Source organism: Pteropus alecto, unplaced genomic scaffold (assembly GCF_000325575.1).
Source record: "Pteropus alecto unplaced genomic scaffold, ASM32557v1 scaffold746, whole genome shotgun sequence".
Lineage (NCBI taxonomy): Eukaryota > Metazoa > Chordata > Mammalia > Chiroptera > Pteropodidae > Pteropus > Pteropus alecto.
In genome coordinates, this window is record NW_006438900.1 from 418,527 (window position 1) to 441,099 (window position 22,573).

General features: G+C 46.1%; 1 protein-coding gene across 1 annotated transcript; it reads right to left on the minus strand.

Annotated features, from left to right (window-relative positions):
- Positions 1-2,279: 2,279 nt before the first annotated feature.
- Positions 2,280-8,709, minus strand: ARMC5 (armadillo repeat containing 5). The gene is made up of 6 exons (XM_006915997.3): positions 8,118-8,709; positions 6,616-6,723; positions 5,731-6,517; positions 4,247-4,770; positions 3,480-3,612; positions 2,280-3,377 (listed from the first exon to the last, which is right to left on the minus strand). Exons 1-6 carry the CDS (start codon positions 8,593-8,595, stop codon positions 2,558-2,560), a joined length of 2,850 nt encoding a protein of 949 aa, XP_006916059.1. The 5' UTR covers positions 8,596-8,709; the 3' UTR covers positions 2,280-2,557.
- Between the last annotated feature and the right edge of the window lie 13,864 nt (positions 8,710-22,573).

Sequence of the window (22,573 nt, forward strand, 5' to 3'; positions counted from 1 at the left end):
ATGTAAGGAAGCCGGGACCAGTTGGGATGGGGCTGGAGGTAAATTGCGGGGAGTAGGGAGCATCGAACGGGAGAACCCGAGGTGGGGGTGTGTAAGGGAGGGAGGGCCCAGCCCACACAGGCCCAGCCCGCCTTCGACCACACCCCAGCCTTGGCCTTGGCTGCAGGGAGCCCCAGGCAGCCACAACCAATGTCAGAGAAGTGGCTCTTTCAGATCATGCCGGAGATCTTCTGCCCAGTGAGACTCTCAGATACAGACTGAGACCCCCCAAGCAAACACCTCTCAAAGCTGGCATCCTGAGTCTCAGACAGAGCCCCCCTCCCACCCGGGACTTTCCTAAGAGGCTTGATCCAGACAGAATTTTGAGATCGGAGGCAGGAATGATGTTTTAAGGATCAGTCAGTCTGATGCCAGGTTCAGAGACCTTTCCCTAGGGACCCTGACAAACAACAACATAAACAGAGATCCCAAAAGGCACATATACTAGGTATAAAGAAATCTCTCAGAGACAGAGACAGACACAATGAACCCTTCCACAGACTCTAAACCAGGACCTTCTCTCTAAGACTTGGAAACATACAGTTAAACTGAAATCCAGGCACAAGCCCCATGCAGACTCAGAAAACACTCCAAGGCAGCCAGACTTCAGCCAGCCTTCAAGACAAAGCCCTTCTCCAACACTGAGGTGGCCCAGAGCTGTTCCAAAAGAGCCTCTTCCCAAATACTGATGAACATGGAGAAGAAAGCAAAGAAGACACAGACTCCAGCCTGCCATAAAGGAACAAGAGGGCTTTCCTGAACTCAGATTCTGAGAAATGAAGATACTCTGGATACTCTGTAGATGGGTATAGACAGACACAATCGTGCTGTAGCCACTGGACTGTGGGTCTCAACCCAGATCTGAGTCCAGACATGAGTATTTTGACCCTAAGGACTTAGCTAGCCACATAAGCCAATGTGCTGACCACCATGCCATGAGAAAATGGATATACTCTCATTGCATTTACATTTCATCTGCTACTGAAACTGTGTACAACAAAGCATCATTATAAATCATTTCATACAAAATGGTTTGTTAGGTGGAGAGTATTAAATATTTAACATAGGCTTTAATTTATATGTATAATTTTTAAATTAAAATGTAAATTTTCTTACAGCACACATATTTTTTATGTGGAACTGAAGTAAATATGTTCTGTTGTACAGTGGAGCAAATGCTTAAAACAAGGCTAACAAGACTAATATAGAGTACAACCCTGTTTTAAGATTACATTTCAGAAAAATAAGAATCATACCGCATAGATGATTCTCAACTATATAGTTATATTTGTTAATACTATCTCTTATAATATACCCCTGTTGAACTGAAATCCTTACAAGAATTGATCTTAATTTTGTATTTTTCCTGTAAGGCAATAGGCCATGTTAATTAAACCGAAGAAAAAAAAACAGCAAATAAGAATAAGCAGGGAGGAGGTGGGTTTTTAAAAAAATACTGATGCCCAGGACACCCTTCCCTCAGTCTAATTCAACTAAAAAGGGCTCGAGCATCAGTATTTTTAAATATCTTTAAAAAGTTCTCTGGATAGTTCTAATGTACAGCCTAATAAACAAAGACCTGGACAAACAGAGGCACAGAGACAGCAGTGTCAACTTAAGCTCCCCAGAGGCCAACTGGCAGACCCAGTAAAGGTACCCTCCTCAAAGTCAGGGTGCCACCTGCATGATCAGCGATCTGGGAGCCAAGTGATAGAGACCCTGCCTTGGAGATCAAAGCAACATGAGCCCTGCCCTCACCTCAATACCAGCCCAGGGCTTTGGCTCTCTCTGGGCATGATGACTAAAATGGCCTCAGGGACTCCAGGAACATAGCAGGTTTTCCTTCAGGCAAACATCAGGACACTTGGCCCAAGAGATGAAAATGAACCGAGAGGCTGAAGGCCCTAGATGGATGGTGATGGACACTCAGAAAAAATGCCAAGGCTTTGGACATACATTGCCACACATAGCATTCCCTCAGCACAGTCCTCAGCCCTGACCAAGGTCTGCATGTCCGGCTGAGTGGCTGTAAGCAGGAAGTAGGCTTCCCTTGGGGCCCAAAACCACATCCTAGGGAGAAGCCTGGGAACTCTACTCTATCCCAGGTCTCCAGGAATTGCTTATTAAACTCCTACATGCCAAGGGTGTCCTGTATTGAGACACAGAAACCTGGACAGGACCCTGCTTGATGAATGAACAGGTGAGAAGATTCTCACAGGAAAGTATGCAGAGACACTATATAAGAGATATCCAATTTCAAAGTTTTAATCTCAATTCCAGAAGGGTAGGCCAGGCCAGGGGCCTGGGGCCCTGGGCCCTTCTCCATCTCATGGGCCTCATGCCCAGACCCTTGCCTTGGCTTCTTACTCCTGAGTCTTCAGTCCACCATCCTGGGGTCTAGTTCCATCCTCTCATCAGTCTTCAGAGGTGACTCCTTCTGCTCAGACTTCTTCCCGTGCCACTCTGAGGGAGGCCTTCTTCATAGTCAACGCATCCTTGGGTCCCCTCCGAGGAGATATTAATAGTCTAGGCTTGGACTCTTGCCCCCCCGTTCAATCCCCATTACCACAGTCAGTAAAGCTTCAGTCAGGGGACCTGCCTCCTCACCTGCTGCCTCCACAAGCCCCACCAGGGCCAAGGCCCGCTTCCGTGGGCACTGCCCTGGCCCCAGTGTCCAGCGGGCACAGTGGGCAGCTAGCCGTGGCCGGCCCAGGCGGAATACTTCACCCACTGACTCTGGACTACACTGAGGTCCCAGGTGGATATGGCCCACAGCCTCTTCCAGCTCTTCCTCCAGCCCAGGCAGCAGGAAACGGCCAGCAGCTTCCAGTGCCTCCTCAGCCTCTGAGCCCAGCAGGGGCTGGCCTGGCGGGGGAATGGGGCCCAGGGATGCCCCACAGCCCCGGCAGCCATGCAAGTGATGCAGAACAGGCCAGGCTGCACTGGGTGATAGGCCTCGAAGTGGTACTAGGTCCATCTGGGCTTCAGCGAAGTTGCCAGCTAGCAGAGCCCGGAAGAAAGGGGAGGCAGTAGATGAGGCAGCTCGCTGGGCAGGGAGCCGTAGGCCTGAGTCTAGTAGGAAGTGCAGATCAGGGTCTGGGATGGGGGCTGGGCCCAGCAGAGGTTCATAGAGGCAAGGGGAGGGCAGGTCTAGGTCCAAGGGGATTGCAGGTGGGAAGGCTAGGCTCCTTGTGGGAGACACCAGGCCTTGAAGGCAGGAAAGGGAATCCGCAGCAAAGAAGAGGAAGAGTGGATGTGGAGCTGGCTGAGTTAGTGCCGAGAGGAGGAGACGGAGGCCACCCTGGTCCAGAAGTAGTCGGCGCCACAGAGAGGGCTTCCTTTAGGGAGAAAGAGAATTCTTCGAAAGGTGCAAAAGGGTGGGGCTGGGGAATAGCAACCTTGCTCCCCTGACCCCTAAAAGGCACCCACATCCCCCTCACCGACAGATGAAGGGCAGGGTCAGTGCGCAGGCCACACGGTCCTCAGGGCTCCCAGAGAGCAGCAAGTGCGTGAGGGCACCCACACCAAAGGGCGATTCGGCCTGCACAGACAGGTTCTGCAGCAGCATCTCACCTGCAAGGATGGGCAGAGTAGATCAGGTTGGGAACTGGTATCCAAGATTGGGGTGGGATGGGCAAGACAAGCCTCTGGACCCCTGAAAAGAAGGCAAAACCTCAGGGCAAAAAATCAGGGCACAGGAAAAGAGGATGACCACAGGCCCTGGAGAGATGAGGTCCCAGTGCTAGGAATTGGAGGTCAAGGCCAAGAACAGGAAGTAGAATGGTCAGGGAATGTGTCAGGGCCCTCAAGGATGGAAACAGGGCACAGAAGGCAGGGCAATGTTGGAAATGGTGGTAGGGTCTAAAAGGACATGGTGCTTGAGCCTGGGTTCATGAGTCAGTGTGCCCAGTAGGGAAGTAGTCAAAACAATGCTGAACCAAGAGTAGACTGGGTAAGAAAATGCAGACAGGCACAAGTCTAAGTTGCTGGGGTTAAGCTGGGCCCCAAGGCTTGGGCAGAGGATGGAGCAGAACTCTGCATGCTGGGACAGTGAAGCAGGATAGAGCTCTCTTCCATATTCCTAGTGGCTGAGGTTGTTTGGATGGTGGGCTAGGGGAGCAGTGAGAGAAGGCTGAGTGGTAAGGTGAGGTTCTAGGCTCACAAAAGGCAAAAGTGAAGGATGGAGTGGAGAGGCACAGGGACACACCCAGCTCCCGGTGCTGGTACTGGTGCTGGCTGCGGCGACTGAGGGGCCGGGCACGCAGTATGGGCCAGTCATCTGGGGCTACACCAAGCACCAGCCAGGCTCGCAGCAACGCGGCACCATAGCTGCGAACGAAGGCCTCAAGGCAAGCTGGGTTGCAGGTGAGGCGCGCCAGGATACGAAGTGCACGTGGGTTCGGTGGGCCCGGTGCGCCAGTCACATAGGCCAGTAGGCCACACAGGGCTGGGCCAGTCACCAGCGCCCCACTGGGGTCGGGAGCCTGGGAGAAGCGCGACAGCAGCAGCAGTGCTGGCCCCTCGCGGCCCCAAGGCTCCTCAGTGGTGGCAGGACTGCGGCCTGGCCCTGGTGTGCGCAGTGCACGAGGCGTCCGAAGCAAGGCTGTACCCCGGGTGGGGCTAGCTGGCTCGGCTGGCTCAGGTGGTGGAAGCGGAGGACAGCGCTCTGGGGACCAGTCTGGGGAGATGTCTCCTGGGCCTGCGGCATAGCCCTCAGATATCAGCCATGACCTGCAGAGGGGAGAATGGGGAGACTGAACTCAGAGCCAAGGGAGATGGAATGATCCCAAATCATTCAGCAATTACTAATGCCTGTTATATGCCAAGCCCCATTTTAGATGCTGGGGAGAAGCTATGAACAAAACAAAACTTCCTATCCTCCTAGAGTTTATATTCTAATAAGGGGAAACAAGCAATAAAACATATAAGGAACGCACAGAGTATGTTAATGTGGAGTTAGTGAAGTGGTACATATGGAGAAAAACAAAAGGGAATAGAAAAGAACCAGGGGAGGGAAAAGCTAACATTTTAAATGCACTGGTGATGGTAGCTCTCACTGAGAAGATAAGATTAAACAAGGCATATAGGAGGAAGAGTGCCTACAGCAACCGAAGAGCCCCGGAAATGGTACTTATCTGTCATGTTCAAAAACTAGCTATGAGGCTAGTGTGCAAGAGTGTAGTGGGCACCAGGGAGAGTGGCAGGAGATGAAGTCAGAGAGTTCACAAGATGGATGATGTTCATTAAGTGCTGTTTAGTGTCACATAAAGTGCAATGTACTCTCATTTAATCTTTATAAAAACTCTAAAGGGTGGGTATATATTATCCTCCATTTTACATACAAGAATTAGCGGCTCAGTGAAGTTAACTTTCCCATGATAACTTAGCTTGTATGTAGTACGAGAATAAGAACTTAAGACTCCAGAACATATCACCACCAGTCTACATATTACCTTCCAGTGAACCTGTCTGAGCCCTAAGTTCAGAGGTGCTAGGGTGAAGCCAAGGTCAAAAGTGGACCCAGGGGAGAGATGTGTTTAATGGGAACATGGAAAGTGGTCACGTCTGGGAAAAACAAGGAATGAGGAGTTAGAGTCAATAAGTCTAAGTCTTACTGAGACAGACTGGGGGTAGAGAAGAGAGCCAGAGTAGACGGAAACCCCCATCCCAAAGCCTGAGGTGGGGACTCACCTGAGGCTTCGGAAACTACCAGCCTCTACCCGCTCAGGGGTCTGCTCCTCAGGAAAGTCCCAGGAAGCAGCTTCTCTTCCTTCTTCCTCCTCATCACCGGCCTCACCACACAGCTGCCCAGCCAAGAGAGGTACAAGTCCCAGAACCTGCAGCCGGCCCAGGGCCCCTGTATCATAGAGGAAGCCCACGAGGGCAGCCACAACACGAGGGTGCCAGGCACTGGCACAAGGGTCCCGCAACAGGCCCATCAGCAGCTCCAAACCACCAGCATCCCGCAGCCGGGCCCTGTTGATGGCCTCCCGGCACAGCAGACACACAGCCCTCACTAGGGGTTGCTGGGAGGCTAGGCCAGCCCCACTGGGACCCCGGCGCCGCTGGAGTTCACCCAGTAACACCTCCACACCACCAGCATTGCCCAGTGCAGGCCGTACCAGGCCCTGGGCACACAGGTTGGCAAGGATCAGGATACTTGCCTCGCGTACCGCCTTTTTGGGGTGGGAGGCCAGGCTGACCAGTGGGCCTAGTCCCCCACCCAAACTTAGTTGCTCAGCACAGGCCCGGGAGCAGCCTCGACTCAACTCTAGGAGGGCACGGACTAAGGCCAAGGTCAGTTCAGGGTCTGGGGCAGCAGCCAGAAGCTCAGCCAGTGGGCGCACTGCTCCCTGCTGTGCCAGGGCCAGGCGGTGCTGGGGTGAGTCTGCCAGGTTGCGGAGGGCACGAACCACACTCTGCAGGCACTGTGAGTCCTGGCAGGCCATCAAGCTCTCAACAAGCAGGGGAACAGCACCTGGAGAGAAAAGGGGAGGACAGAATGAGCAAAAACAGACACCCAAGCCTCTTTCCTACCCCAAGCCCTAGCTAACTCCACTCTCATAACCATCTCACCAGCAGAATGGATGTTGTCACAGCTCTCAGGTTCCATGGCTAAGTTGCCCAGAGCACGAGCTGTTCGGTTCTGGATGCTGTCTGTCTTCACATACTGCAGAATCGTCACTGCAAGAGAGTTTGGCCTCTTGAAGGTTCTACCCCTTCTTGTCTCTCTCATTATTCACCTCAAGAATGTGGCCTGAGAGGGTCAGGGGAAGCCTCCGGAAGAAGCTAACACTTGCTGGGTCTGAAAGGTTAAATAGATACGTATATACTAGAAGGATGATGGATGGGGCTGTTACAGGGAATTTCAGGTTTGGAAGCAGCCTTTGCAAGGTCCCAGAGGTGAGATCCAGTGTCTGCTATGACCTCATGAAAGGCCTCAAATGCCAAGCCAAGGAATCAGGGCTTGAATGTGGGGGCACTGGGAGCCATATAGGGCTTGAAGAACAGGAATGTCATGATAGACTCTGGCAGCTGGGGGAAAATGGATTACAGCAGAAAAAGAACAAGGTAAGGGAAGCAGCAAAAAGGCTGTTGCAATAGTCCAGGTGAGAAAGGACAATGGCTTGAACCAAGTCAGCTAGCAGCACAGCCTAGCACACGGGAACAAGTCTCTGGGCATATGATAGAAGAGGGATAGAAGTGGATGGATTCAGGAGATATTTAAAACACAGAATAATAATTGAATGATGGGGGTTAAAAACTAATAACAAAACCTATAATTGAGAACTTATTAATGTGCCAGGCCCCTTGTCGAACACCTTTCGGTCCAAATGCATTTTATGCAAATTTGAAATATATTGTTTCATTTTATCCAAAAAGTTAAGATTTTGTCAAAACTGGCATTTCAGACAGGCTCTGTGTAAACTGTGTTCACAATGCTGCCACTAGGAGGCACAATCTAGCTGATAAAACAAACGCTTGCTATCTTGTTAGGATTTGTTCTTACAGTTTTTAATAACTCGAAGTACCCAGCTCATGCTTAACAGTATCTGAGTTCTATATTTGTATTTCATTTTCTCTCAATTCCCAATTTTGAGACGTAGCTATTATTATACCATTTTACAACAAGGCATTCTAGCCTCGGAGTACAGCTTTCTGCAGAGCCCACTTTGTGGACCACTACACTGTCGGACATCTGGCTAATCAAATGAGAGCCCTGCATAGGACCGGACATTCAGAAGACATTGTCTGCTGTGAACCTCATAAATGGAGGATGAAAATCATCTAAAAGTCACCAAATAACCCTCTGGCTTCACCAGCCCAGATGCGAGGAAGGTACCAGACAACCAATACCCAAGCAATGACTGTACTGATCTGATCTAAGAGGGCTCGGATGTAATCTGTAAACAGAGCCGTAAGGTAATGTGGCGTGAAGGCTTGAGATGGGGGCGTTGCGCCATCATAAAGCACGTTTTTCAAGAATACAACACAAAGAACTCAAAATACCGCCCAGTAGGAAACAAGAAGGGAGGCATGCTTGGAATCCTTCTAGGTAATAAGGGCGGAGCACTTACCCAAAGGGAGAATGCCTCCGAGTCTGCGCACTTCAGCCCGGCACGCCCCTTCCGTACAGCAGTTGGCTAAGATGCTGAGCGCCAAGTCCAGGGTCTTGCGCAGGCGCGCTGGCGGCGAGGGCGACGACGAGGACGCAATGGAGGGGGAGGAGTCCGACGAGGGGGCGGGGCCAGCAGAAGCCGCTGACTGGACCGACAAAGGGGTGGAGCCGGGGCAAACCTGGGACGGGGCGGGGCCCGCTGCAGACGCTCGCCGCAGCAGCGCGAGAAGGGGGCGGAGCCCGCCGCGTGCCCGGAAGCGCTCGATTCCACCCGCTGCCTTGACGTGGCGCGTGCGGAGGGCTAAGAGCGCACGCCCCAAGGGTGTCTCGTTGGTAGCTGTGTCCTTTCCCCCACCTAGACCCTCCCCGGCCGCCGCTGTGAGCTGCGCGAGGCAGAACGAGAGCGAGTCCGTGGGGGTTGGTTTCGCAGTCGCCATCTTGGCTCAGGCCTAAAGCTCCTCCCCCTCTCGCCGCTGATCCAAGGGAGCGGAACTGGAAGAGAGGGACGTAGCCAAGCACCTCCTCGCTGACGCTTTTTAAATAGCGCCGCTGCAGTTACTAAGCAAGTCGGAAGTTGTAGTTCTCGATCCCGGTACTCTGACTCTGCACAGTCGCAGAAAGCACTTCGAGGGTTGTGATTGTATAATCGTTGCTCGAGCCCGGGAGTCGCGTGCGGTGCATGCTGGGATATGTAGTCCATGCCAAGTTCAACATGCCTGACTTAGCGTCGATGAGAAGTTCTCTCAGGGTACCCTGAGTGGGCTGGTGCCTCTGGAGAGCGCACACATGCGACCATGGAGTCTCATGTATCATGCTGCACCAGACGACTTGGCTAATCTGCATCCAGGGTGTCCTCAGCAAGCAATCGCCTTTTCCTTCATGCTTGCTTCGCCGTCCCGCAGCGGTGGCTGAGCACGGAAGACAGCGTTGACGTACTCGGAACCCCGAGCCAGGCCTAAAGTGTCAAGTTCCTGACAGCGTCCACAGAAGGGTGAATGAGAGGGTTAAACCTACCGAAACCATTTGCTGCCGTTTCCTAGGGCAGTGCGGGGTAGTGGACTTTCCATTTCCGTCCAATCTATAGGGCAGGCTCAGGATCTGGGGAGGAAGAAGACCCTGCCAGGACCAGCTGTTCTGCAATCCCCAGAGCCTTTGAGTGCCAGGAGTGTGGACTGACCTCATTCACCACCAAAGCAGCCACCCGGGTGAAAAGCCCTACGGCTGTCCTGAGTGTGGCAAAAGCTTCCGACATCGCTCTGTGTTAGGTTTGCCGAAAGAGGAACACACAAGGCCAAAGGAGTTAAGCAAGATTTATTGTAGCAGAGTGACAGAATGGCTGAGCCACAAGTGGCGTCAGCCCAGAATGTGAGGGGACCTGAAACTTATGTGGGGCCTGAGGCGGGTCTTTTGGCAGGAATATCTGGGGCGGGTAAATTGGCAGGGAAAGGAGAGCCCAGTAAAGCGGGAAGAGAGCTTGTAGCATTGCCAACCCAGATGCAAGGTCTGGTTCCCACACAAAAGTAAGGGAGAAGTCTGGTTCCCACACTATGGGGGTAGGGATAGGGCCCTCCTAGACCTAATGTTGCGGGATTCTGGAACGGGGAGATGGACACTGAGGCTATAAGCAGGAAGCAGCATTTATTGATGTGGGCACCAGTTCAGCAGATTCTTATCGGAGCTGAGCCCCAATTGTAACATAACGGGCAGTTTTATACAGTCTTGTCATTCCTACACAGCTACAGATATAAGGAAGGACATTGATTGGCAAACAATGAGAAAATTGATGTCAGCCGGAGAGTCCTTGGAAGGGCGGTGGGGGGCGGGGGTGGCGGACAGTCAGGAACGAACTTTTCGAGCAGGAAATGGCCATGCAGAGTCAGGCTGCCACACTAACACTTAGATCTGGTTAAGCACCACCAGGTACACACTGGCAAGAAACCATACCCCTACCCTGAGTATGGCTGTTGCTTCAGCCTCAGCTCCAACCTCAATCAACACTGTTGCGCTCACTCAGGCCTCCTGCCCAAGTGCCCAGAGTGCAAGGAGGCTTTTGGCCACAGCTCAGACCTGTTTAAACAATGAGTGCGCAAGCATGAGAACTCTATACCTGTGCATAGTGTGGTAAGACCATTAGCTCCAACCTGATCCAGCACCAGCGCACGCACACAGGCGAGAAACGCTACTGCTATGCCTGGTGCGGTGACAGCTTTGGTGCAGTTCTTATCTGCTCAAGCACCAATGTTCACACTGTGAGTGTGGCAAGAACTTCAGCAACAGCTGACTGCCTAAGGCACCAATGCACCCACAATGGGGAGGAGCCCTTCAAGTATCCTGAGTGTGGCCATGGCTTTAGTGAGCACTCCCAGTTCACTGAGTACTAGCACATCCACTTGGGTAAATGGCCCTATGCCTGTCCAGAATGAAGCAGAACCCTCTGCTTCATCTCCAGGCTCCTTAAACACCAAAGCTCACATACAGGCAAGAAGCTCTATGGGCGCCCCAATTGCAGCAAACATTTTGTAGACAGTTGCAGCACCAACACACACTGGTGAGTGTGGCAAGAGCTTCAGCCAGAGCTCCCACCTGGTCTTCCACCACCTGGCTTTGGTTTCAGCCCAAACTTCAGCTCTGACTTTATTCCAGTCCTCAAGGACCCTGAGGTAAACAGCATGTCTAAGCAAACCTCTTTTCTGCTCCCCTAGAGCTGTTGATTTGTGGGCTAGATCAGGGAACCCCAGGCCGGAGGAGTCAGAACAGTAGAGCTGGGGTCACTGCCTTCAAAGAATCTTCCCAAAAAACAGGGCTTAGGCCTGTTCTGTGAGGCCCCAGAGACAGAATGCCAGCTGGAGGGAGAGTTTTTGGATGACAGGAGTTGTCCAGCACTGGCCCAGCTGCTTCCAGATGTAGGACAACTTTGGCACCTGCTGACCAGATCCCTTCATAGGCCTAGGGTGTGATGGAGTTAATCACACCAAGGACAACTACCAAAGGAATGGAACTAGAGGCCAGGCATGCCCTGTGAGGAATGCAGTGGGGGTGGGGTAAATGGGAAGAGTTCTAACTTCCAGAGAAGACCATAAAGAAGGCTGTGTTCTGGCAAAAGGCCTGAGAATTTGAACTTGAGACCATTGTATGAGGTCTGGAGTATATAACCCTTTTGAAATAGAACTGTCTTTACAAGGTGAAGCTAGGGCTAGTGGGAGCCAGGACCAAAGCAAAGGACCGGGAGACCTGTCCATTGAGTTCAGGGAGTTCTTTGTGGAATTTCTAGGCAGGGTCAGAATGCCCAAGGTTTGTCATCTGCCCCTTCCCCTTCTTTAGTTCCTTTCCTCACAGGTTCCCCAGGTTCTTTCTCTGCTTCAATAGAGGAAAACAAGGTGAATATTTATTTGTGCCCAAACACTGGGTACTGAACATGACCTTTTTGTCTGAGCATGGGGGAGGGCTACCCAAACAATTATATTTCTATCAGTAACAATTAGAGTGTATAGGAACCAGAGGAAGCCTTCCTAAAGCACTACATGATCTGTGCCCAGAGAAGTATCCAAGCTGTGAGGCTCTTCTCTTTCCTCCTCAGAGTTGCCTGTGTTCCTGGGAGAGGCACAGGCTATAGTTTTTTGAGGTTGAGTGAGGCTAAATGCCCACCCATTTGGGACTGTCCTTCCACCATCACTCCCATGCATCTGGTGCCCTGTACCCACATTTTTAATCAGGCTTGCTGCATCTAGAACTGTACCCACAGAAGGCAAGTAATGTGAAGTAACCTCTCTCTCAGCATCTAGCACTGAGTATCCAGGCTTGTCTCTTCCTAGCTGTGTGAACTTGGATAGGTCTTATCTCTTCTGAGCTTTACTTCCTTCTTCTATAAAACAGGGATGATGATGGCTACCTCACCAGATTGTGGTGAGGATTCCATGGGGTCACCTACATGAAACACCTGGGTCAAAGGAGTGACTCTATACACTTCAGTCACCCTCTCTTATTCTCTCAAGTCTAGAGCCCTTTCACTGGTGGTGTCAGTCAACAAGCATGCCAGCTCACATGCTAGCTGCCCCCTAAGATTACAGAAATGAGTAAGACAGCACCAGTCCTGGGGTAGCTTGGTGTCATCCAGGAGGTGGACTTAGGACCAGTAACAATACAGAGTGCACAACACTGGCAGTAGAGAAAGGGCCTCACCTGGAGCAAGTCTTGGATGCTTCATCAAGGTGACATCTAATGGATACCACTTGTCTCCTCAAATTGGGAGCAACAAATGCCCCTGGGAATGAGGTCAGTGATGAAGGGAAGAGTTCTTGCCATGTTCCCCACCAACAGCTCTTCAAAGAGCGCAAGCCAGGGTTTGAGTTGGAGGCATGAGCTCAGTACATATAGTAGGCACTCAATAAATAATTGTTATGATGAGGTCCTATTTATACTTTTTACTAGTGGCTTTCAGGTCTCAGCCTCCTCAGAGCTATTTTGCATATTCTTCAAAATCTGAAACTGCATAGTGATGTTAGATACATGGCAGAGATGGGTGTGGAGGAGGATTTGTCTGCAAAATCCCTTTCTGAGAACTAGAAGCTAATTTCTCACATTATAGCAAGTGTCTGTAGGCCCCATCTCCTCTCAAGTTGCAGAAACAGTTCCTGCTCAGAGTAGGGAGGGAGACCAGACCTTGGAAATGGATGGGCTTAATCCACGAGTTGTTTATCCAGCACTCACTGTACCCTGAGCCAGGAGGAGAGGCAGTCTCTCACTGCTCAAGCATACAACCAGTGAATAGGCCAGATATGGTAAACATATTTGTTTTGGTCGTGTGTGTGTGTGTGTGTGTGTGTTTAAACAATTGAGCCAACATTTAAATTGGAAGAATTCACATCACCACCTAGATTTCTTGTTTGGTAGGGTCTGTTTGTTTGTTTTTGGTGCAGGGAAGAAGATCAGAAAATTCGGCAACATTGAATCTTTATAGCAACAACTTATTGACCAGGGCTGAGTAGTGGCTGCCCCAGACATGGGCAGTCCCCACTACTCCATGTTGTATCCCTGACTCAGCATGTTTCATTTGTGTTACTTGCCTAACCCTTAAAGAAAGGCATTTGGGGGTTACAATCCTCATCCTATACTGTCACGAGTGAGAAAGACCCTTTCATTCAGTGGAGATAGTATCTCTTTTCCCTCACCCCTTTCTGCCCCCCACCCCACCATTTTCCTCCTCCCTCCCAACCCTGCCCAGTGACTGACCTGCACTGCTGGTCTTCCCATAGGCATATCACCCTCTAATCTTGAAGCTCCTTTCCCTGTCTGAGAGGAAGTAGGGGCAGAGAGTACAGGCCCAGTAAAGCAAGGCTAACTCCTACATGACTTAGTCAGAGGTCAGAATTTTGAGCCCTGGCCCTGTGAGCCTCAAGAAGATAGTTCTTTGCAGACATTCCTCACAGGGATATTGTGGGAAGCAAACAAGTGTAGAGGCACTCTGTAAATGCTAAGGTCTGGGTGTACTGTGGCAGGGTGGGAGTCAATAACATTTCCCCTGGGTCTAGTTCAATGAGATTGACTCCAATAAAATCCAATTCTGTTTCTGATCTCGCTGTCAGCGCTGAACTGATAAAGAAGGGAAAGTTTAGGTGGTGAGACACCCAGTTGAAAGAACTCTTGAGGAGCTGACATGAGAATGAAATGGCAGGCACCAACTTTATTGTGGGGAGTGTGCTTCTGTGCTAGGGAGAAGTTTCATTAATTGTGAAGGAAACATAACCCCCACTCCAGTCAACATCTCCAAGCAAAAGTTCTGACCCAGAAGCTCATTATTTCTCTTTAAGGTCGGCTGGAAGAAGCCAGGATTGGAATTCCAGCATCCTTAGTTCAGGCCACCTGCTACCAGAGAATCTCAGATTCCTCCTTTCCTGGACCCCGGGGATCCCACCCACGCAACTCACCTACCTCTCTCCACCAGTGGCAGCTCTCTGAGCTAACCATGGACTCTTTGAGACAGATGCTAGGGTTCCCTAAGTGATAAAGAGAGGGATTGTCATCCTGCTTGCCATATGTGACTTCTCCCAGGCTTCCAACCTCCTCTATATAGAACCCATCTGAGCTCCAGGAGTGAATTAAAGGAGGTCTCTGGAAACTCAAAATGTGTCTCCAAGTCTATGCACCTAAGTTTATGCTTTCAACACCCAGGAAAGGCCTCACTCAGAACCCAGGGCCTCTCAGTTTACTCAGTAACAACAACAACAACAACAACAACAACAACAAAATACTTTGTATCATAAAAGAGTAAATTAGTGAATCTGGTTTCTAAACCATTGGCTTACTAAAAATAGCAAATTAGAAGAAAGCAAGAATGTTGTGTTCTTCTAATGTGGACAAGCAGAAAAGAAAAGAGGAAAAAAAAGAAAAATACTTCGAGGGAGATCTGCTCTTCCTTCTTCCCCTCCCCCTTTCTTTCCCTTCCTATTCCTTCCTGGACAATTGTTAGGTCTTAAAGACTTTAGGGGCAGACAGAACAAAATAGGAATCTACTGGAGGTGGGAGCAAGACACAGCGGGCCAGAGCAGTGTGTCAGAGCTCTGGCAGGGCGAAGAAGGCATCATGGAAGGGAAGGAGATGGCAGGGGAGATAGGAGACTCATTGCACCAGCTATTGATCAAATTATTGTATATATTAAAAATAATGAGTTAGGTTTCTTGGTGTTAGAGAAGGGAGGTGCAAATAGGGAAAAGGAGAAAACTCAGGTGGCCTTAACTGGGATGGAATTGGAGGTATCGAAGTAGGTTTATGATTTTCAATTAGTGTATAGATAGATATAGAAATAAATATATATGTCGATATGTATGTGTGTATGTGCACACATGTGTATATGCCCATATAGTCTCTAGCTCTAAAGAGCTGTGGAGCAGTGCCATCCAATAACAAAAAGTTTTAAGATAATCAACATTAAGAAAAGGCTGAGGCACTGTTTTAGAATAATGGAGACTAAAGAGACATGACAACTGAATGAACTGTATGGTTCTGAAATGGATCCTTTTGCTGTAATGGACATTTTGTGTTAACTGGCGAAACTTGAGCTGTGTTTGAGGTTAGATGGCAATTTCCTGATTTTGATGGTTGTATTGTAGTTCTTTAGGAGAATGGCCTTAATAAGAAATACACACAAAGATATTCAGAAGTGATAATGCATCCAGACATCAATTTGTTCCCAAATAGTTCAGTGGGGAAAAGTTCTTTGCACTAGATTTGCAACTTTTCTGTAAGTTTTCTGTTTCAAAAATAAATCTAAAAACAAAGAATCTGATAGGTTGGTAATGTTTAGTTTAAGGGCACTTAGTCCTCTACCAAAAAAATTTGCAAGTGTATTAAAGGATGGCAAGAAAACGGATGTCCTTAATGATGGCCCAGAATTATCAAAAAAGTTTATGCTATACTAAGTAACTTCATTTATTTATTCATTCATTCATTCAGAATTATTTATTGAATGCTTGCCAAGTGCTAGAGTCTATGCTAGGTTCTGGGAATACAGCAGTGAACAAGACAGATATGGTTTCAGCTCTCAAAGCTTTTTCAGTCTAAGGAATAAGTTATGTTCCCTGCCCTCAAGGAACTCACAGTCTACCTGATTCCTGCCTTTGGGAATGCAGAGAATAGAATGGCTTTAGAAGACACAAGTAGGCTTCCCAGAGGAGGAGGTCCCAGAAAGGCCCTAGGTCTTTTTCATTTTTTTTTTCTTCCCCCTGCCCCATTTAAGAAGACAGGGAAGTTAGCATTCCAAATAATGACAATGTAAATAGGTTTAGATCTAAGTGGGACAAACTCTGTAAACAATACTCAGCTTCCCAAGGGCTACCAGAAGCCCAAGGTTTTGTTTCATTATGTGAAGCTAGGATTGTTCTGCAGCCCTCTTTCCATCCACCTCATCTTGGTCTACGAGGGAATATTTGGAAATGGGAGACCCAGAGCCAGTGTAATAGTTGAGAGTGTCTCTAGTGGATTTACCCAGGTGCAAGCTGAGGATTGGACTTTGGAAACTTGACACCCACCCTTCTGTACATTGTTATTGATGCTTATTGGGCAGAATGAGGGGACCAGAGTTAAGGGTCTTGGTAACCTTAGAAGGATGAAGGTGGGGTGTCTAAGAACTGGGGTAGGTATCAGGAGAAAGACTAGGAGATGCGTGGGAAAGGCTAGCTTCATGTCCACTAAGCTTTAAAATTTTCAGTCTGGCTCAACTCTAGAGAGTCAGCCTCCTTGGCAACTCCAGCTTCTGAAGTCTCAATATGGTTCAATTGCATATAAAAATGAATAGATTATTTTCTCCCTTTGTTAGTTACCAATCACTGGAACATTGCCATAGGAAATCCCCATATCTCCTTTATCTTACTGGCCATGAGAAAAAAACAGCCAATAACAGTAAGAAAATGGCCCCTATCTCATCTTCTCTAAATGTCTTTAAACAACAAACATTTGCCTCAGTTTCTGTGGGTCAGGAATTTGGGCTCAGCTTAGCTGGGTTCCTCTGGTTGCCATCAAGGTGTTGCAAGGGCTGAAGGCTCAAGTTTGGAAGAATTCACTCCTAAGGCCCCTCCCATAGTTGTTGGCAGGCTTCAGGTCTTCCCTGGCTATTGGCCAGAGACATCAATTCTTTGACACTTGGGTCAATCCTTAGGGCATCTTACAACATGGCAGCTGGCTTCCATGAGAGTCAAGCTACCAAGAGAATGAGAGAAGACACCTAAGTGGAAGCTGCACACTTTTTGTAATGTTATCTTGGAAGTAGGATCTCATCATTTCTACCACATTCTATTTGCTAAAGGAGAGTTACTAATCTCGTCCACACTCAAGGGGAGCAGATTATACAAAGGCATGACTACTGGGAGGTAGGAATCATTGAGGCCATCTTGGAGATTGCTTTCCACACTCCCAGAGAACTGTCATTGACCACCCATATGCTTTGTGTACTATCTGTCTGTCACATGTAACCTTCCCTAGTTTCCACACCACTTTCAAGGTAGGGCAACCTAGGGTGATGTAGCATTTTTCTGGGCTAAAAACCCCAAATGAGTTGTAAGGAAAGCCTTGGCAAAGGCGAGGGGTGTAGAAGAAGTCAGAAAGAGACAAAGGCAGAGCACAGAGAACTGCTTCCACAGGCTTCAAACTCACATTTATAGGCTTCTGTATACAGCAGTTGCTCGCATTGTTCAAGAAGTTGGGTACAAGTAACTAGATTCTCACAAATAAGCAGATGTGAAAGTGTTTGCAATCTGGAAATTGTGAGCTTTGTCAGCAACCTGAATATATATATATTTTTTATTTTTTAATTACAGTTGGCATTCAATAATATATTAGTTTCAGGTATATAGCATAGTGGTTAGGCATTTATGTAATTTATGAAGTGATCTCCTTGATAAGTCTAGTACCCACCTGGCACCATACATAGTTATTACAATATTATTGACTATATTCCCTATGCTATACTTCACATCCCCATAACTATTCTGTAACTACCAATTTGTACTTCTTAATTCCTTCACCTTTTTCATCCAGCCCCCAAAACCCCTCCCATCTGGCAACCATCAGTTTGTTCTCTGTATCTATGAGTCTGTTTCTGTTTTGTTTGTTTGTTTATTTTGTCCTTTAGATTCAACATATAAGTGAAATCATGTGATATTTGTCTTTCTCTGTCTGATTTATTTCACTTAGCATAACACCCTCTAGGTCCATTATGTTGTCTTAAATGGTAAGATTTCATTCCTGTTTATGGCCAAGTAATATTCTAGTGTGTGTGTGTGTGTGTGTGTGTACACACACACCATAACTTCTTTATAAAATTATCTATTGATGGGTACTTAGGTTGCTTCCATATCTTGGCTATTGTAAATAGTGCTGCAGTGAACATAGGGGTGCATATACCTTTTCAAATTAGTATTTTGGATTTCTTTGGATAAATATCCAGAAGTGCAATTGCTAGATAAAAAGATAGTTTTATTTTTAATTTTTTGAGGAACCTCTACACTGTTTTTACCAGCTGCATCAATTTGGAATCCCACCAACAGTGCAGCGTTGATTTATTGATGATGGCCATTCTGACAGGTGTGAGGTAATATCTCATTGTGGTCTTAATTTACATTTCTCTGATGATTAGTGACATTGGGCATCTTCTCAGTAGTCTATTGGCCATCTACATGTCTAGTCAGGTCTTTTGCTCAATTTTTAATTGGATTGTTTGTATTTTTTTTTTGGTGTTATGTTATATGAGTTCCTTATATATTTTGCATATTAACCCCATATCTTTTCCCATTCAGTCTTTTTGTTTTGTTTATGGTTACCTTTACTGTAAAAAAACTTTTTAGTTTTATGTAGTCCCATTTGTTTATTTTTTATTTTCTTTTTCTTGACTTCGGAGATATAGCCCAAAAGAAATATTACTAAGGACAATGTCAGAGTACTCTGCCTATCTTTTCTTCTAAGAGTTTTATAGTTTTAGGTCTTACAAGTAAGCCTTTAATCCATCTTGAGTTTATTATTGTATATGGTGTAAGAAAGTGGTCTAGTTTCATTTTTTTGCGTGTATCTGTCCAGTTTTCCCAAAACCATTTATTGAAAAGACAGTCTTTATTTCATTATATATTCTTGCCCCCTTTGTCATAGATTAATTGACCATATAGGCATGGGTTTATTTCTGGGCTCTGTTTTTATGCCAGTATCATGCTGTTTTGATGACTATAGCCCTGTAGTATAGTTTGATTTCAGATATAGTGATACCTCCAATTTTGTTCTTCTTTCTCAATTGCCATGGCTGTTCAGGGTCTTTTGTGGTTCCATATAAATTTTCAGATTATTTGTTCTAGTTCTGTGAAAAATGACATTGGTATTTTGATAGGGATTGCATTGAATCTATAGATTGCTTTAGGTAGTATGGACATTTTAACAATATTAATATTTCCTATCCAGAAGCACAATATAGCCTTCCATTTATTTGTATCTTCTTCAATTTCTGTCTTCAATGTCTTACAATTTTCCAAGTACAGGTCTTATACATCCTTGGTTAAATTTATTCCTAGGCATTTTTTTAATGCAGTTATAAATGTGATTGTTTTCTTAATTTCTCTTTCTAATAGTCCATTATTGGTATATAAAAATACAACCAATTTCTGAATATTATGGTGACATTGGTTAATGAAATTCAGTGAGTTTCAGGTGTACATATGTGTATATATACATATATGTGTGTGTGTATGTATATATATATTGCATTGTGTGTTCACCACTTTTAATTTCTGATTCAATTTTATTAGTAGTTATTGGTCTATTCAGACTTTCTCTTTCTTCTTGACTCAGTCTTGGATTGTATGTTTCGAGGAATTTATCCATTTCTTTCGGATTGTCTAATTTGTTGGCATATAGTTGTTTGTAGTATTTTCTTATAATCTTTTGCATATCTGTGTTGTCAGTGGTCACTTCTCCTCTCTCATTTCTGATTTTATTTATTTGGGTCCTCTCTTTTTTCCCTTGATGAGTCTGGTTAAAATTTATCAATTATTTTTATCTTTTCAAAGAACCAAATCTTGGCTTTATTAATCTTTTGTATTTTTTTAGGCTCTATTTCATTTATTTCTGCTCCGACTTTTATTATTTCCATTATTATTTCCTTCCTTCTACTTTGAGCTTTGTTCGTTTTTCTTTTTCTATTTAGGTATAAATTAGGTGTTATTTTAGGTGTAAATTTACATTTATTTAGGTGTAAATTAGGTGTTATTTTAGGTGTAAATTTAGATTTATTTGAGATTTTTCTTGTTTCTTGAAGTAGGCCTATATTACTATGAATTTCCCTCTTAGAACTGCTTTGGCTGTGTTCTACAGATTTTGGGGTCATGGCGTTTTCATTTCCATTTGTGTTAAGGTATCTTTGATTATTCCCTCGATCTTACTGTTGACCCATTCATTGTTTAGTAGCATGTTATTTAGCCTCCACTTGTTTGTGTGTTTTTCAGTTTTCTTCTTGTTTTCTTGATTTCTAGTTTTATAACATTGTAGAAGACACTTGTTATGATTTCAATCTTCTTAAATTTATTGAGACTTGTTTTGTGGCCTAACACGTGGTCTATCCTGGAATATGTTCCATGTGCACTTGGAAAACATATTATATTCTGCTTCTTTGGTGTGAAATGTCTAAAAATATAAATTAAATTTGTCTAGTCTATTGTGTCATTTAAGGCCACTGTTTCTTTGTTGATTTTCTGCCTAGATGATTTTATTCATTGATGTTAATGGGGTGTTAAAGTCCCCTACAATCACTATATTACTGTCAGTCTCTCCCTTTATGTGTATCAATATTTGCCTTAAATATTTAGGTGCTCATACGTTGGGTTCATAAATGCTTACTAGGGTTATACCTTCTTGTTGGATTGATCCTTTTTTTATTATTATTATGTAATGTCCTTTGTCTCTTATTATAGTCTTTGTTTTAAGCTCTATTTTGTCTGAGATAAATATTGTTACCGCATCTTTTTTTTTTTTTCATTTCATTTGCACCTTTTTGTATCCCTGTACTTTCAGTCTGTGTGTGTCTTTCAATCTGAGGTGGGTCTCTAATAGACAGCATATGTATGGGTCTTGTTTTCTTATCATTTAGCTACCTTACGTGTTTTTGATTGGAGCATTTAATACATTTACATTTAAAGTAATTATTGATAGGTACATAATTATTGCCATTTCATTATACATACTTATTTCTTTTTTCTTTCTTCATAAAGAAGTGTCATAAAATTTTCTTTTAATACTGTTTAGTGGTGATGAACTCCTTTAGTTTTTTCTTGTGTAGGAAGTTTTTATCTCTCCTTTGATTCTAAATGATAGCCTTGATGGATAGAGTAGTCTTGGTTATAGGTCCTTGCTCTTCATCATTTTGAATGTTTCATGCCAATCCTTTCTGGGCTACAAAGTTTCTGTTGAGAAATCAGCTAACAATCTATGGGAGCTCCCTTGTAGGTAACTAACTGCTTTTTTCTTGCTGCTTTTATGATTCTCTCTTTGTTTTTACCCTTTGGCATTTTAATTATGATATGTCTTGATGTGGGCCTCTTTGGATTCATCTTATTTAGGATCCTCTGCACTTCCTGGACTTGTATGTCTATTTCCTTAGCCAGGTTAGGGAAGTTTTCAGTCATTATTTCTTCAAATAGATTCTCAATCCCTTGTTCTCTCTCTTCTCCTCCCAGTACCCCTATGATGCAAATGTTGTTATGTTTGAATTTGTCTCAGAGGTCTCTTATGTGTCCTCATTTTTTGAATTCATTTTTCTTTTTGCTGTTCTAATTGGGTGTTTTCTGCTACCTTGTCTTCCAAATTGCTAATTTGGTCCTCTGCTTCATCCAATCGACAATCGATTCCTTCTAGTGATTCTTTATTTCAGTTATTGTATTCTTCATTTCTGACTGGTTCTTTTTTATGGGTTCTGTGTCCTATTTTATGTTTACTATCTCTTCGTTGAAGTTCTCAATGAGATCGTCTATTCTTCTCCTAAGTTCATTGAGCATCCTTATAACCAGTGTTTTGAACTCTTTATCTGGTAGCTTGGTTACCTCCATTTTGTTTAATTATATTTCTGGAGATTTTGCCTATTCTTTCATTTGGGACATTTCTTTGTCTCCTCATTTTAGCTACTTGTCTGTGTTTGTTTCTATGTATTAGGTAGATCTGCTGCATCTCCCAGTCTTAGCAGTGTGGTCTTATGTAGTAGCTGTTCTGTGGGGTCCAGCAGTGCAGTCTCCCTGGTCACCTGCATTGGGTGCCTCGGGAATGTCCCTTGTGTGGGTTGTAATTTCCTTTTGTAATTGAGATTTGATTGCTGTCAGCACATCAGTGGGTGGAGTTGATCTTCAGGCTGACTGGCTGTGAGAACTGGCCACAGCCACAGTGGACAAGCTGCTGTGTGTGGGCTGACCTCACAGAGCATGATTTGCCCCAGCAGGGCTCTGGTGCCTGCTGAGACCACTCTTTGGGTATGCCCTTCGTGGAGGCAATCAGCTGGTGCTCTATTGTGTTCTAAAGCTGGCCACTGGGTATGTTATTTCTGGGGCCACTTAGGAGGAGGTCTGGTATGGACCAAAGTCAGATGCTGCCTGTGCCCGGCCTGGGGCCACTTGATAGGAGCTACAAAGTGATCTGCAGTTGGTGGCTGCCTATGCTGGGACCAAAGGCATGTGGGAGAGGCAACACTGTGCCCTGAGGCCAGCCGCCAGCAGTGCTAGGCCTGGGGCTGATCAGCAAGAGGCACAGGGCATGCCAATACCAGCAACCACCTGCCTGGGGCCTGCAGACCTTGGAAAGTTTTCTAAAAGTCTGCGGCAAGGGTGGAGGCTGGCTGGCTACCTATGAGGAGCAGCTGCTGAAAGAGCCAAAGGCAGTACACAGTTGGGTATGGGGAGATCT